General features: G+C 39.8%; 1 protein-coding gene across 16 annotated transcripts in view; it reads left to right on the forward strand.

The window, feature by feature from the left end:
• HERC1 (HECT and RLD domain containing E3 ubiquitin protein ligase family member 1) overlaps positions 1-17,000 on the forward strand; it is a 203,903-nt gene that overhangs the window by 137,384 nt on the left and 49,519 nt on the right. For 14 of the 16 annotated variants that reach the window (XM_070500325.1, XM_070500306.1, XM_070500355.1 and 11 more), the window contains 6 exons: positions 5,659-5,857; positions 7,797-7,957; positions 13,638-13,754; positions 13,973-14,201; positions 15,497-15,621; positions 16,619-16,839. In XM_070500325.1, the coding sequence (XP_070356426.1) occupies positions 5,659-5,857; positions 7,797-7,957; positions 13,638-13,754; positions 13,973-14,201; positions 15,497-15,621; positions 16,619-16,839 (1,052 nt within the window). The remainder of the gene's footprint in view (positions 1-5,658; positions 5,858-7,796; positions 7,958-13,637; positions 13,755-13,972; positions 14,202-15,496; positions 15,622-16,618; positions 16,840-17,000) is intronic. The other 2 variants (XM_070500338.1, XM_070500360.1) reach the window with 1 other exon arrangement.

Here is a 17,000-nt window from a genome sequence, read left to right on the forward strand (position 1 = left end):
ATATTTATTCTTCCAATCCATGTGCATGGAATGTCTTTCCATCTCTTTATGTCATCGTCAATTTCTTTCAAGAAAGTCTTGTAGTTTTCATTGTATAGATCCTTCACTTCCTTGGTTAAGTTTATCCCAAGGTATTTTATTCTTTTCATTGCGATTGTGAATGGGATTGAGTTCTTGAGTTCTTTTTCTGTTAGTTCATTGTTAGTGTATAGAAATGCTGCTGATTTATGCACGTTAATTTTATACCCTGCTACTTTGCTGTAGTTGTTGATTATTTCTAATAGTTTTTCTGTGGATTCTTTGGGGTTTTCTATATATAAGATCATGTCGTCTGCAAACAGCGAGAGTTTTACTTCTTCGTTACCTATTTGGATTCCTTTTATTTCTTTTTCCTGCCGAATTGCTCTGGCCAGCACCTCCAGTACTATGTTGAATAGGAGTGGTGAAAGTGGGCACCCTTGTCTTGTTCCTGTCCTCAGAGGGATGGCTTTCAGTTTTTGTCCACTGAGTATGATGTTGGCTGTGGGTCTGTCATATATGGCCTTTATTATGTTGAGGTACTTTCCTCCTATACCCATTTTATTGAGGGTTTTTATCATAAATGGGTGTTGGATCTTGTCGAATGCTTTCTCTGCATCTATTGAGATGATCATGTGGTTTTTGTTTTTCATTTTGTTGATATAGTGTATCACGTTGATTGACTTGCGGACGTTGAACCATCCCTGTGTCCCTGGTATAAATCCCACTTGATCATGGTGTATAATCTTTCTGATGTATTGCTGTATTCGGTTTGCCAAAATTTTGTTGAGGATTTTTGCATCTATGTTCATCAGTGATATTGGCCTGTAGTTCTCCTTCTTTGTGTTGTCCTTGTCAGGTTTGGGGATCAGAGTGATGTTGGCTTCATAGAATGTGTTAGGGAGTACTCCATCTTTCTCAATTTTCTGGAACAGTTTGAGAAGAATAGGTATTAAGTCTTCTTTGAATGTTTGGTAGAATTCTCCAGAGAAGCCGTCCGGTCCTGGACTCTTATTTTTGGGGAGGTTTTTGATTACCGTTTCTATTTCCTTACTTGTGATTGGCCTATTCAGATTCTCCATTTCTTCCTGATTCAGTTTGGGGAGATTGTAGGAGTCTAGGAATTTGTCCATTTCTTCCAGGTTCTTCAATTTGTTGGCATATAGTTTTTCATAGTATTCTCTTATGATCTGTTATATTTCATTGGTATCTGTTGTGATTTCTCCTCTCTCATTCCTAATTTTATTTATTTGCAATTTCTCTCTTCTTTTCTTGGTGAGTCTGGCTAAAGGTTTGTCAATTTTGTTAATTCTTTCGAAGAACCAACTCTTTGTTTCATTGATCCTTTCTATTGTCTTTTTTGTTTCAATATCGTTTATTTCTGCTCTTATTTTTATTATTTCCCTCCTTCTACTGACTCTGGGCTTTGTTTGCTCTTCTTTTTCTAGTTCTGTTAGGTGTCATTTGAGGTTGCTTATGTGAGCTTTTTCTTGTTTAGTGAGGTGATCCTGTATTGCGATGAATTTCCCTCTTAGGACTGCTTTTGCTGCATCCCAAATGATTTGGTATGTTGTGTTCTCATTTTCATTTGTCTCCAGATAATATTTGATTTCTTCTTTAATTTCCTCAATGATCCATTGTTTGTTCAGAAGCGTGTTGTTTAGTCTCCACATTTTTGCACCTTTCTCTGCTTTTTTCTTGTAGTTGATTTCTAGTTTAATAGCATTATGATCAGAAAAGATGCTTGATATTATTTCAACTCTCTTGTATTTATTGATGTTTGCTTTGGTTCCCAAAATATGGTCAATCCTTGAGAATGTTCCATGTGCACTTGAGAAGAATGTGTAACCTGCTGTTTTTGGATGAAGTGTTCTATATATATCTATTAAGTCCATCTGGTCTAATTTTTCATTTAATTCTATTATTTCCTTGTTGATTTTCTATCTGGATGTTCTGTCCATTGGTGTTAATGGTGTGTTGAGGTCCCCTACTATTATTGTATTGTTGTTGATGTCTTCTTTTAGTTCTATTAAGAGTTTCTTTACAAATTTTGGTGCTCCTGTGTTGGGTGCGTATATATTTATAAGTGTTACGTCTTCTTGGTGGAGAGTCCCTTTTATCATTATATACTGTCCCTCTTTATCTTTCTTTATCTGTTTTGCTTTGAAATCTACCTTGTCTGATATTAGTATAGCGACACCTGCTTTCTTTTGTTCATTATTAGCTTGGAGTATTGTTCTCCATCCCTTCACTCTGAGTCTGTGTTTGTCTTTGGGGCTGAGGTGTGTTTCCTGGAGGCAGCATATTGTTGGGTCTTGTTCTTTGATCCGTCCTGCCACTCTGTGTCTTTTGATTGGGGAGTTCAATCCATTTACATTTAGAGTGATTATTGAGATGTGGGGGCCTACCACTACTATTTTGTGTCTTGTTTTCCGGTTTTCTTCAGTTTCCTTTGTTTCTCGTCCCATGGTTTAATCTGTTCTGATGAAGAGCTGCTACTCTCTGTTGTTGTCCTTCTACTTATCTCCTCTGCTCTTGGTGTTGTAGCCCTTTTCCTTTTTTGGATTTTTCAGGAATGAGGGTTTTCCTGAGGATTTCCTGAAGAGGAGGTTTTGTGGCAATGAACTCCCTTAATTTTTGTTTATCTGGGAAAGTTTTTACTTCTCCATCATATTTGAAGGATATTTTCACTGGGTAGAGAATTCTCGGCTGTAGATTTTTGTCCTTCAGATTTTTGAATATATCATTCCACTCTCTTCTAGCCTGTAAAGTTTCTGCTGAGAAATCTGCTGATAGCCTGATGGGGGTTCCTTTGTAGGTTAGTTTCTTTTGCCTGGCTGTCCTTAGTATTTTCTCCTTGTCCTTGACTTTTGCTAGCTTCACTACTATATGCCGTGGAGTTGGTCTTCTTGCATTGATAAAGTTTGGAGATCTATTGGCTTCTGTCACCTGAAGATCCATCTCTCTCACCAGATTTGGGAAGTTCTCAGCCATTATTTCTTTGAATAGGCTTTCTGCCCCTTTCTCCTTCTCGTCTCCCTCTGGTATACCTATAATCCTTACGTTGCGTCTCCTAATTGTGTCTGATAATTCTCGGAGAGTTTCTTCATTTCTTTTTAGTCTTACTTCTCTCTCCTCCTCTGCCTGCAGCAATTCTATATTGCCATCTTCCAAATTGCTAATTCTTTCCTCCATATTATCGGCCCTACTGTTCAGTGCATCTAGATTTTTCTTAATCTCCTCTGTTGTGTTCTTCATTTCCAGTATTTCTGTTTGGTTCTTCTTTATCGTATCAAACTCTTTTGTGACATAGCTCCTGACCTCGTTGAGTTGTCGGTCAGAATTCTCTCTTAACTCAGTGAGTATTTTAATGATGGCTGTTTTGAAGTCATCATCATTTAGGTTATATATCTCATTTTCTTTGGGATTGTTTTCTGTGTATTTGTTATCTTCCTTCTGTTCTGGAGATTTAATGTATTTTTTCATATTGCTTGATGTTGTTGATTTGTGCCTCTGCATAGAGATAGAGTTTAGTTGCTCCTTTCACTTGTTTCTGCTGCTGCGGTGGGGGAGCAGCTGTTTATACTGCACCAACCAGGAACCCTATCCACAGTTGCTAACTGGGCCTGGGCCCCTCCTCGTAGTCACAGTGGTCCTTTGGACTCCCTCCTCTGCCGTGGGGGCCGTCACAGGGGGGCTTCAGGCTGCTGGTGCCTACTGTTGCAGCCCACCTAGACGTGCTCCCTCCTTGGGGTCTGCAACGGTGTTATGGGCTTTTCCAGCGGCCAGGGGTAGGATCACTTATATTTGTCGCTCCGTCACTGTTGGCACCCACAAAATCTCACTTGTCCACTATGGGTCGCAGGAGAGCTATTGGCATCTTCTACAGTCTGTGGTTAGTTCACCTAGCTATGCTACTTTTGTCCCGGGGTCTTCCAGCCTTGTGGCTGCCGGATGGGTGCTTTCTACTAGTGCTGTGCAAAGGCTTTCCCTGAGGCTGCTGTGAGCCTGTAGGGTTTCCCCCTAGCCTACGGAGCTGGGTCACTGGAACTCCACCCTGCCCCAGTCCTGTTCCCCAGGATCTCGGGGAGCCCTTTGCCCTGTCTTGGGGGATAGCCGGAGATCCTGATTTCAGTGGTAGCTGGTCATCTGCTGCCCTGCCTGATATTCTCCTCTCCGGGACCCTCCTGGTGTTGTGGATGCTGGGCGTGGCCCCTCAGCTAATAGCAGACAGAGAGTTTTGTCTGCTGCCCGGGCAGAACTCTGGAGCTTCCCCTCCAGGCCGCGGAGCTGGCCTCTGGAGCTTCACCCAGCCCCAGTCCTCTCCGAGATCTCCGAGATCTCCAGCAATCCCTAGCCCCACGGGGCAGGCAATGGCAGCTGGGGGTCACCCCGCCCTCTGGGATTCTCTCCGGGACTTTCCCGGAGTTGTGGATGCTGGGTGTGGCCTGCTCCGGGGCGCGGAGCGGGCCTCTGGAGCTTCACCCAGCCCCAGTCCTCTCCAAGACCTCCGGCAATCCCTAGCCCGACGGGGCGGGCAATGGCAGCTGGGGATCGCCCCGCCCTCTGGGGTTCTCTCCGGGACGTTCCTGGAGTTGTGAATGCTGGGAGTGGCCCCTCCGCTAATGGCAGACAGAGAGTTTTGTCTGCAGCCCAGGCAGAACTCTGGAGCTTCACCCAGACCCAGTCCTCTCCGAGATCTCCGGCAATCCCTAGCCCCACAGGGCAGGCAACGGCAGCTGGGGGTCGCCCCGCCCTCTGGGATTCTCTCCGGGACTTTCCCAGAGTTGTGAATGCTGGGCGTGGCCCCTCCACTAATGGCAGACAGAGAGTTTTGTCTGCTGCCCGGGCAGAACTCTGGAGCTTCACCCAGCCCCAGTCCTCTCCGAGATCTCCGAGATCTCCGGCAATCCCTAGCCCCACGGGGTGGGCAATGGCAGCTGGGGGTCACCCCGCCCTCTGGGATTCTCTCCGGGACTTTCCCGGAGTTGTGGATGCTGGGTGTGGTCCCTCCGCTAATGGCAGACAGAGAGTTTTGTCTGCTGCCCGGGCGGAACTCTGGAGCTTCCCCTCCGGGGCGCGGAGTCGGCCTCTGGAGCTTTACCCAGCCCCAGTCTGCTCCAAGATCTCCGGCAATCCCTAGCCCCACCGTGCAGGCAGTGGCAGCCGGGGGACCTCCGTACCCTCAGCGATTCTCTCTGGGACCCTCCGGGCGCCGTGAACACTAGGTGGGATCTCCCTCTGCGTTTAGGAGTAATTGCGGGGGTTCTAGGTAGGGTTCTGGTCACCTGTTTCCACCGTCGCTCCTCTGTTGTGTGCTCACTCCTGCCGTAGATGTGTGTTGATCTTCTGGGGGCGTCCGTTGGAAGAAAGCCGCTTGCGGGTACTAGGCTGTTCGGTCGGGGTCGGAGAGTTTTCACCTATTTCCACATCCTCCCGGAGGAAAGTCCGTCCACCTTCTGATGTATAGTCGCGTGGGTCTCTCAGACGTCCTGAGATGCTGTCTGGATATCCTTTGTTAAGCGATAAGTGTCCAAATAATTGTAGACTTGAAGGGGGAGAGACAAAGAGGACTACTCACGGTGCCATCTTGGATCTCAATCTCCTTACTGCTTTCTTAACCTTTACCTTGGTTTACAGAGATCGATCAACAAGCTGAAGAAAGTGACCAAGCCCAGCAGGCACAGACGCCGGTTACCACTAGCCCATCAGCCTCGAGCACAACTTCCTTCATGAGCAGCTCCCTGGAGGACACCACAACTGCCACTACTCCAGTCACTGACACGGAGACGGTGCCTGCATCCGAGTCCCCAGGAGTGATGCCGCTTAGTCTTCTCAGGTAGGGAAGTGGATCTTTAACGTCTGCTATATTGATGCCTGTGGTTCTCAACACACGATTGTTCTCTTATGAAGAACGTGCCCAACTAAATCAAGACATTCTAGAGCTAGAAGGAACCTAAGAGATCATATAGTCAAACCTATTTTACTGAAGTTGGAAATGTCCCTTATAGGTTTAATAACTTGCCCAAAGTCTCACAGCCAGTTAGTGGTGGTCCCAGATCTAATCAGCTGTGCCACTGCACTGACTCAGGTACTCCAGCACTTTTCTCTCCTTATAATGATTGCTTTGAGGGGGAGAAAGGGGCTATACTTTTGAATGTTTTTTTCCTCACAAAGTAAGTATATATGTATTTTGAATATTAGAGCCTCAAGAAGGAGCTTATCTCCATGAAAATAATTTTCTCCTTCAGATTATTTCCCTTTTAAGCATAATCCCTTAATTATACTTTTATTCTTGTTATAAGATCAAACTAGTCTACTTTTCAAATGAAAGAGCTTGTTTTATGATGCTTCTTCAACCAAGTCTTATTTTAGTAGGTTTGTAAATTCCAAATAATGTTTTAGGTTTTGGAGCCGGCCTGGTGGCGTAGCGATTAAGTTTGCACCTTCTGCTTTGGTGGCCCAGGGTTCGCCGGTTCAGATCCTGGGTTTGGACCTATGCACTGCTTATCAAGCCATGCTGTGGCAGGCATCCCACATATAAAGTAGAGGAAGATGGGCACAGATATTAGCTCAGGGCCAGTCTTCCTCAGCAAAAAGAGGAGGATTGATGGTGGATGTTAGCTCAGGGCTAATCTTCCTTAAAAAAAATTTAAAAAAAAAAAAAACCCAAAAAACATCCCCTGCCTCTTACCTCTCTCGTTTAAGTAACACAGTTCCAGGAGGTGCTTCTGTTCAAGAAAGGAGGAAGAGAGGAATAATAGGATATTCTAATACGGTTTTTAATTTCTCTGAGAATTACAGAATTCAAAGCATCCACAGAGGATCAATAACTCTGTGACTCCTTGTTGCCTTTCAAGGTTTGTAGCATAGGTGTGGGATTCAGTGGTAAAATAATGCTCTTTTACTCCCAGAGGCATTCACCAGAACTTGCAACTTCTCCTTTCTTCTCAGTCTTTGTTTCCTTGCTATTGGCTGGGACTATATTAGAGCTGCAATTGTCTCTGCCTGGCTGAAGATCACTTAACATGAGAAAATCAGGGAACAACTGCCCCCTGTGTGATTACCATCATATCATAGTTATTTGACTGAATAGACAGTGCTTTTTTGATGCTTAAAAAGTTGTTGTTAATTCTCTTCGACAAATCTAAAGAGTGGTCAGTGAGGATCTTCCTGGACTTTATTCTTTAGTCAATGTCTGCCTTCTCAGCCTGAGAGGGACTACCTCTCCTGTACCTTTCCCGCTCTAAACAGCTGGCATACCATTTATATTCTATTTTTTAGTTGTACTGGCAGTTATCTTTTCTTTCCATAACTTACCTATAGACCTTACTCTGAATCCATGTGAATAATTTCATGGCTACCTAGTGAATTTATATTTGAAGTAATCGTAAATTACCTATCTGTAAAAGTCTTCTTTATTGTCTTAATTACTATATGCCTACCAAAATACTCCTGCCATCTTGGTATGATAGTAGAAGGAAAGCTTCATGAAGGCAGGGATTTTAAAAATATTTTTGTTAATTGGTGTATTTCATCCACCTGCTATGTTGCTGGTATTTTGCTGAACAAATGATAAGGTATTATTACTTTTACAGTAAAAGCATCCTATGAGATAACGATTTTTAATACTTGTGGAGTCTTTCTCCCCTTCCCCCAAGTAAACTATAGCTAACTTATATAGTTTTCCAGATTGCATATTCTTCTATAAGAAAATTGTGATGTATATATTATTTTCTAATTGGGTTTTTATGCTAACCACTGTTATTTTCTTAAAGGCAAATGTTCTCTAGTTACCCAACTACTACTGTACTTCCCACACGTCGTGCACAGACTCCTCCAATATCATCGTTACCAACCTCTCCCTCTGATGAAGTAGGGAGGAGGCAAAGCTTAACTTCTCCTGATTCCCAATCAGCAAGGCCAGCTAACCGTACAGGTGCGTGTGCTATCATGCGCTACACCCAAACCTCTTGGCATTCCAGATGTGTGGGACTTTATTATGTGGGCATTATGTTTTGTCTTCATTGCAGGTAAAACCATGATTTTAATTAAGGGGGATCTGCCCCATCAAACTGAGCTGTCTTCTCTATTTTGAAGCTGTGGATTGAATTATGACTATTTGGGAGAGAAATAATGTACTGTACATCAGTCATATTAGACTTTTCTAATAGAGGCATTTTTAGTGCTATGAATTTTCCCTGTAAACATTGCTTTTGCTACAACCAACACATTTTGAAATGCTGTGTTTTCATTTTCATTCATTTTAAAGCACTTTCTAATTTAGCATTGATACCTTCTTTGACATGGGTTGTTTAGAAGTATGTTATTTTGTTTCCAAATATTTGGAGATTTTCCAGATGTCTTTCGATTATTGATTTCTAATTAATTTTATTGTCACCGGAGAACATATCTTGTATAATTTGAATTCATTTAAATTTATTGAGACTTGTCTTATGGCCCATAATATGGTCTATTTTGATAAGTATTCCATGTGCACTTGGAAAAAATATGTATTGTGCTATTGTTGAGTGGAGTGTTCTATAAATTGTTGGTTAGATCAAGTTGGTTGATAATGTTGTCCAAGTCTTCTTTGTCTGATTTTCTTTTACTGATTTTTGGTCTATTTATTCTATCAATTATTGAGAGAGTGGTATTGAAATCTGTATTTCCCCTTTCATTTATCAGTTTTTGTTTCATATATTTTAAAGCTCTCTCCTTAGGTCCATAAACATTTAAGATTCTTATATCTTCTTAATGAATTGACTTCTTTATCATTATGAAATGACTTTCTTTTATCCCTGGTAATATTCTTTGCCCTTAAATCTGCTTTATCTGGTGTAACTGTAGCCACTTCTGATTTTTTTAAAAATTAGTGTTAGGATGGTATATCTTCTCCCAACATTTTATCTTTAATTTATTTGTGTCTTTATATTTGAAGTGGGTTTCTTAAAGGCAGCCTATAGTTGGGTCCTGCTTTCTTAACTCAACCTGATATTCTCTGCCTTTTAATTGGGGTGTGGAGACCATTTACATTTAATGTGGTTATTGGTATCTTGATTTAAATCTACCATCTTTCTTTCATCTCATCTCTCCTTTGTTCCCTTTTTTCTACCTTTTTTGGATTAAATGAGTATTTTTTATGTTTCTATTTTATCTCCTTTGTTGCTTAGTAGCTATACTTTGTATTGTATTTTTAGAGATTACTTTCAGGTTTATAGTATACATCTTTAATTATCATGGTCTACCTTCAAGTAATGTTATAACGCTTCATGTATAGTAAAAGAATCTAACAACAGTATGCTTTCATTTCCCCTTTCTCAGCCTTTGTACTTTTATTGTTTAACTTCTACTAACTGTTTAACTATACTTCTAACATTTAACTTCTACATATGTTATAAAGCCCCATACTACACTGTTATTATTTTTGCCGTAAACAGCCAGTTGTCTTTTAAAGAGATTTAAAAACTAAAGTGTGTATTTTATATTTACCCATATATTTACCAGTTTTGAGATTCTTTGTTCCTTTATGTAGTTCCAGATTTCCATCTTGTGTTATTTCCTTCTGCTTGAAAGACTTCCTGTAATATTTCTTGCAGTGGTCTGCTGGTGATGAATTCTTTTGGTGCTTGTGTGTCTGAAAGAGTCTGTTTTACTTTAACTTTTGAAAAATATTTTCACTGAGTGTAGAATTCTAGATTACAGTTTTTTCTTTCAGTACTTTAAGATGTTGCTCTACTGTCTTCTGGCTTGTGTTGTTTCTAATGATATGTCTTCTGTCATTCTAATCTTGATGTAGTATGCCTTTTTCTATGACTGCTTTTAAGATTGTCCTGTTTATCACTGGGCTTAAACACTTTGATTATGATCTGCCCTAGTGTAATTTTCTCATGTTTTTTGTGCTTGGGGTTTTTTGTGCTTCTTGGATCTCTGGGCTTATAGCTGTCATTAAATTCAGATATTTTTCGTCTGTTATTTTTTCAGATGTTTTTCTGTGCCAGTCCTCCATTTCAGTGTCTCTAGTTACATGCATATTAGGCCACTTGAGGTTGTCCCACAGATCACTGATGCTCTCTCTCTCTTTTTTTTTTTTTTTGAGTCTTTTTTCTATTTGTGTTTCATTTTGGATAGTTTTTATTTGTTGTGTCTTCTGGTCATTAATCTTTTCTCCTGCAGTTTTTAATGTGCTCTTAATCCCATCCAGTGTATTTTTTCATTCAGATATTGTAGTTTTCACCTCCAGAAGTTCAATGTAGTTCTTTTAAAAAAAATCTTTCACGTCTTTTAACATGTTCAGTCTTTCCTCTACCTTATCAAATAGATAGAATAACAGTCAGTTCTCACTATTAGAATAGTTATGTTCTGTAAAGTCACTGTGAACACTGAATTAGCGAAAACTGAACCATTGTTCCTAGGGAAAATACAGGGCTACGTTTCTGTGAGCTCTTTTGGTCACCTTTTGTCCACTGATCAATATGTAATCTTGTTTTGTCTGTCTTTCTATTTAAAGACACCATATTTAATGTATATTGTTGACTCATTAGCATTGAACTCATGGCCAGGAGCACCATAACTCATGCCTGAATGAAGCTTATCTGACATGTATATTTTCTCCGTAAGACATTACAACCTTCTTGTATTTAGAAACACTAGACAGCATTTTAGCACTACACTTAGGGGCCATTTTAAACAGTGAAATCACCAACAAAAAAGCACAAAAATCCAGAAAAACATGTCACTAAATAGACTGTGAAAAGAACACTTGTTTACAGTCTGAGACCTGAAACAACGTGGGGCATCACCCTGTTTAGCCTCAGCTGGGAACAAATGGATGAGGACACTGAAATTTTTTGTCACTGTGCATGTGAGTGACTGTGAAAACACCATGGTATTGATTTTGGAGTTACAAATTAATTTTACTGAGTAGATGAATTTGTAAATATGGAATTCACAAATAAGGAGGATCAGCTCTGTTTATAATACCTATTTTGATATCCTCCTCTACTTAATTTATCATCTATCTCATTTCTGGGTCTGTTTCTATTGACTAATTTTTCTCTTCATGTTGAATTGTATTTTCTTGTTTCTTTGCATGTTTGGTAATTTTTTATTGGATACTAGACATTGTGAATTTTACCTTGTTGAGTGCTGGGTATTTTATATTTCTTTAAATATATTTTACCTTTGTTCTAGGATACAGTAAGTTACTTGGAAAGAGTTTGATTCTTTCAAGGCTTCTTTTTAGGCTTTGCTAGGTGAGACCAGGACAGCTTTAGTTTGGGGCTAATTTTTCATCACCACTGAACCAGTACCTTTCTTAGTATTCTGTTCAATGCCTTATGTATTACGAAGTTTTTTCATTCTGGCTTGTGGTAACGCAAACTCTTCTTAACCCTGTGTGAGCTCCAAGAATTGTTCTGCCTGCCCCTTCTTGGTGATTCTTTCCCTAGCTTTGGATAGTTGCTTTATTAGCATCAGCTGAAGACTTGAGGTGACAAGAAGGACATTTTTGTTTTTTTTCTGTGCAACTTCCTTCTTTTTATATAGCTCTCTCCTTTTTGGTATTCTACCTTTTAATTCTAGCCACCTTGAATTCTCTACCCTGTCTCCTCAGTTCAGAGAGACCACAGAGTTTAGCTTGAATTTACCTCCCTTAACTGCAGCTTGGAAATTCTCTCCAGGCAATACACGAGGCAGTTGTACACCTCGCCTCATTTAATTCTCTTCTCTCAGGGATCATTCTCCTACACTGCCTTTTGTCCAGTGTCTGCAGACTATTGTTTGATATATTTTGTCTGTTTTTCAGTTGTTTAAGGTGAGGGTAAATTCAGTCTCAGTTACTCCATCATGGCTAGAAGCGGAAGTCCAGCAGACATAACAAGACTATTACCACCATAGCAGTCGTGGCCTCTTTTAAGCAAAAATGAGAGTTATAGTCCTCCCTCCCTCCCTTCTTCTTTCCCTCTTTCCCCACTACCTAATTCAATCAAAAGTCATTAAGTGGAGTCAAGCTAGAGTGGCATTCCTGCCAGCAGGGTTTGGGAGGTGGGTGGCATGGTGGCCCAGAGTGGGCTATCAGAGCCAGATTGGGGTGAGGAATGCTCCTTATATGTGTGAGAGTGGACTGGCATAGAGTATTGGAGTCCAAGTGGGGTGAGTAAATGTCCACATGGCCCAGCACAAGGTGTCAGAGTCATGCAGGGTGAGGAAGGCCCCTTCTAGCACTATCTATTGAGAGGGTCTGGGAGCAGTGATGCTTCAGTAGCAATAAACACACCTAGTGCCAAGATCCTGTTTTCTAAATAGCATTCTCTACTAAAAAGAACTCCAGTTTCCTGGTAAATGGCTAATTTTAGGGTGAAGTATGAGAAAAGCCTGGAACAGCTTGTGCCAGAAAGTGGTAAAGTGCTCAGAGAATGATGGGCACATGCCTCAAAGATATAGAAACCAGATTGAAGGGGCTTCCACTGGCCAAATCTGGGAGGTTTGAGGCATCAAAATAAACGATCATAATTATGCTAACAGATAATAACCCATGAATACAATAAGAATCTATAACCCATACTAATGGAGAAAGGAGAAGCTTTGCTTTAGAGTGGAGTACCAGCTGGTGAATCTGAAAGTGGTGATGGACTTAGAAAACCATCATTTGTCAACCATCATAATAATAATTAATTCAATAAACATAAATGGATGCTAGTGAGTAAAACTATGATGAGGAATGGGGTATTTACATATTCTCATAGTTCCTCCCCACAAATACTTAGTAATTACACAGGTAAAAAAAGAGTATCTTTACAGTGGAGAAACCTTGCAGATACCAGCTTAACGCAAATAATCAAAGTTAATATCACTAGTAATGAGACAAATTGAAATCGTGTACCATCTAATAGAATGCAGCAAGAAGAAGGCAGCATCAGTTTTGTGGTACTCGTGCCAAAAAGCACAACCTGAATCTAATCATGAGGAAACAATCAGACAAACTCAAATTGAGGGACATTCTACCATCTAACTGGCCTGTAATCTTCAAAGTATCCAAGTGATTGAAGGATGCTGAAGAGACATGAAAACTAAATGCAAAGATGATCCTGGATTGGATCCTTTGCTGTAAAAAATATTATGAAGACTTTTGGTGAAACTAAAATGGGATCTGGATTAGATGGTGACATTATTCATTTCCTGACTTTGATGGTTGTGTTGTGGTTAAGCAGGAGAATGCCCTTATTTGTAGGAGTTAACGTTAGTGTCTTCAGGGGAGATGGAGCATCGTGTCTGCTACTTACTCTCCAGTGATTTGTGGGTAGAATTCTTTGTACTATTCTTGCAAATTTCTTTTCAGTTTGAAATTTTTTATAAGTAGGAAACTATTTCAAAATGAGAAAACGTTTTAAAATTTTTCAGCAGGCTTATTTTGTGTTAGCAGTTTTATGAAAAACCTTTAAAAGTTGTAACAAATTTAATCACATTTAGTTATACATTTAGTGAATTCTTAGCAGGGTAAAATTTCATTAAATTTTGACAGTATTAGGAAATTGAGGACTTCGGGTCACTATAAGAACATTTTTTGCTCATGGTTTCTAGTGATATATAGGTCTTTATTTCTCTTTCTTTTGTCTCAGCCTTGTCAGACCCAAGCAGTAGACTTTCAACTTCTCCTCCTCCTCCAGCAATTGCAGTACCCTTGCTGGAAATGGGGTTCTCTCTCCGACAGATTGCCAAAGCCATGGAAGCCACAGGTAGGATAAGTTTTTATATATCAATATATGCAGATATGAGAGGCCCAGTCTTGTTAAGGACAATATATTTTTTAAGAGGTCATAAAATGCTTGGTAAGATTTTTAACACCAGAGTTAGTTACAGTGACATCATAGAGACACTCTTTAAAACTGAAAGCATGAATAACTAATTATTTTGCCTGAAGTCAGTATCAGACTTTTTTGTTTTCCCTCGTCAGGTGCTCGAGGAGAGGCTGATGCCCAGAACATCACTGTCCTTGCCATGTGGATGATAGAGCACCCTGGGCATGAGGATGAGGAGGAGCCCCAGTCAGGCAGCACAGCAGACTCAAGGCATGGAGCAGCTGTAGGCAGTGGTGGGAAGTCAAATGATCCCTGTTATTTGCAATCACCAGGAGACATACCATCAGCTGATGCTGCTGAAATGGAGGAAGGCTTTAGTGAAAGGTGACCTCCAATTTCCATATTTTTGTTCCGTATGTTTTAAATGGTATCCCCCAAGAGCCCCATTTATTTGCCTGCGTAGATGCTTCTAATGGTGTGTCAAGTTGATAACTAAACATATGTGAAAAGGTGGACATTTCAGTTACAAGTTTATGTTTCCATGAAGGGTAAAAATGACATGACAAGTTTTGACTTGAATGGATGTTTTCACGGAAAGAAGGAAATAATTCTTAGATAAAATTGAGCTGAAAAGAGGAAACAAAATTAAAACAAGTTTGTTCTAAAATAAACATGCTGATAAAATAATTTTATCTCATTTAGTGATATAAATAGAATTCTCATTTTAATATTAGAAATTGGTTTAATTAATACATTTGATAGGGGCCGGCCTGGTGGCGCAGCGATTAAGTGCGCACATTCCACTTTGGCAGCCTGGGGTTTGCTGGTTCGGATCCCGGGTGAGGACATGGTACCACTTGGCAAGCCATGCTGTGGCAGGCATCCCACATATAAAGTAGAGGAAGATGGGCATGGATGTTAGCTCAGGGCCAGTCTTCCTCAGTAAAAAGAGGAGGATTGGCAGCAGATGTTAGCTCAGGGCTAATCATCATCTTCAAAAAAAATACATTTGATAGAAATGGGTTTTTAAATCTTTTGTCTCAATGTAGATTTGTATTTTCATCTCTTCCGTGGTTTTCACTATCTAGTACAATTTGCCTCTTTTTTAAGTTGTAAAAAGAATTCTATGATAGTACCTAGCCTAAAATGAGATGAAATAAAATATTCTACAATTCTTGCTAAAATCTTCCCCCTTCAGCACTTCTTATGAGTTTAACCTTCATTTTTTCATTTTAGCCCATGAAGTCACATGGTTACCAAGGCTTGTATCTTATGTAATATACAGACTTTTTCTGACAAGCTCAGTGACTATTTTTATAATTTATTTTGAAATATGTTTACCCTAGGCAAGAATTCACAATCATTTCAAATTTTAAGTATTTAAGTATTTAGGATTTAGTTAAGTCCATTGATCTCATTTGAATTTGGACATGCATTAAGCATCATTTCATTGGTGGCATAATTCAAAATGAGATAAAATTATTGCTCAGGGCAATATGAAATATTTATCACTTAGGAGCTTTACCAGGAACAAAAGATATGTTTCAAAGTTTTATTGTAAACATATTTTATTCTTGTAATATTTGGAGGAAAAAACCACCACAAGCAAGCTGGCACCTATGCTTTCTATTCGTGATGGTTTTTAAAAATTTGTATTGCTTTCAAACTTGCATTTGTAGCCCTGATAATCTGGATCATACAGACAATGCAGCTTCTGGAAGTGGACCACCAGCTAGGGGTCGCTCAGCAGTAACAAGAAGGCACAAGTTTGATTTAGCTGCTCGCACGTTGCTCGCAAGAGCAGGTAATTATATGTTTCACATCCTTCTCTTGGTGAAAGTATCATGTAGTTAATTTTTTTTTATATTTCAGAGTCAATGTAAAAGCAACATTAAAGAAGATGTAAACTAATGATACTAAGTACTCAGTTCCTCCACATTAACAGAGCAACTATTTACGTATTACTTTCTGCACATTTACATAATTGAAATCACAGCATACATTCACAGATTTATTTTTAAGTTCCCTCTGGGTGCAGAAGGTTATACTAGTCACTTGTAGATATTGTTAAGTTTTGTAAATGCTCTCTCTGCCCTCAAGCAACTTTTAATTTAAGAAGTAAGGGTGCATATTTAAAACTTAACGTCAGTGGTGAGAAGGAGCTGAAAAGAGCGCTGTGCCAAAGACATAGGCTTTTCTGATGTACCCTGTGGACCTTAGGGCTTCACTGCTAGGTAAGGCTCTAGGTAAGCAAAAATAAATTCCCTTGTTACATTAGTAAATACTTCTAGGATTATATTCTGGGCATGTGAAGTATAAGTTATAGGGAACATATTTTCCATACTAAAAACCAGAATATGTGATTTTTCAAAACAGAGTTTGATCCTTAAAATATTAAAACATAAATAATGATTCAATAATTTATGGGAACAGAGAGAAATTGAGACTGTCCTAGAAAATATAGAATGTATACTTAATATACAATGAAAGGAATTGATTTTTTAAAAAATAAGCCTAAAAGAATAGTAACAGCCCTAGTTTTTTGAGTATATAACAAACATTATGAAGTATTTTACATGATTATGTCATTTAAACCTATCAACAGCCCCTCAAGGTATAAGTGCTATTATCCTCATTTTATAGAAGAGGAAACATGTGGTAGGTAAAATTTTATGTTTATGATCTGGAATCCAGTAAGTCAGCTGAGATACTCACCTGCATGTATGGCAGTTAAGAACTGGTGAAATAATCAAAATTATTTTATACATACAAATGAAATGCCTTTTTTGTTTTGTTCTGAGCGGGGTTATACCGCTCTGTGCAGGCCCACAGGAATCAAAGTCGGAGAGAAGGAATATCTTTGCAGCAAGACCCAGGGCCGTTGTATGACTTTAATTTAGATGAGGAATTGGAAATTGATCTTGATGATGAAGCGATGGAAGCTATGTTTGGACAAGACCTGACCAGTGACAATGATATTCTGGGAATGTGGATCCCAGAGGTACTGGATTGGCCTACCTGGGTGTGTGTGACTGCAGCGGGGGCTGCTCTGACTTATTTTCCTGCCCTCCTGTTCATACAGCTTACTAACAGCAGCCTTGCCTAGAGTTGTAACACTCTTAAAGTCTTACATCTCATCCTAAAGTTTGGGGCTCTAACGCGTGAGGTTACTTTGTTACCTAC

Source organism: Equus asinus, chromosome 2, assembly GCF_041296235.1.
Source record: "Equus asinus isolate D_3611 breed Donkey chromosome 2, EquAss-T2T_v2, whole genome shotgun sequence".
Taxonomy (NCBI): Eukaryota; Metazoa; Chordata; class Mammalia; order Perissodactyla; family Equidae; genus Equus; species Equus asinus.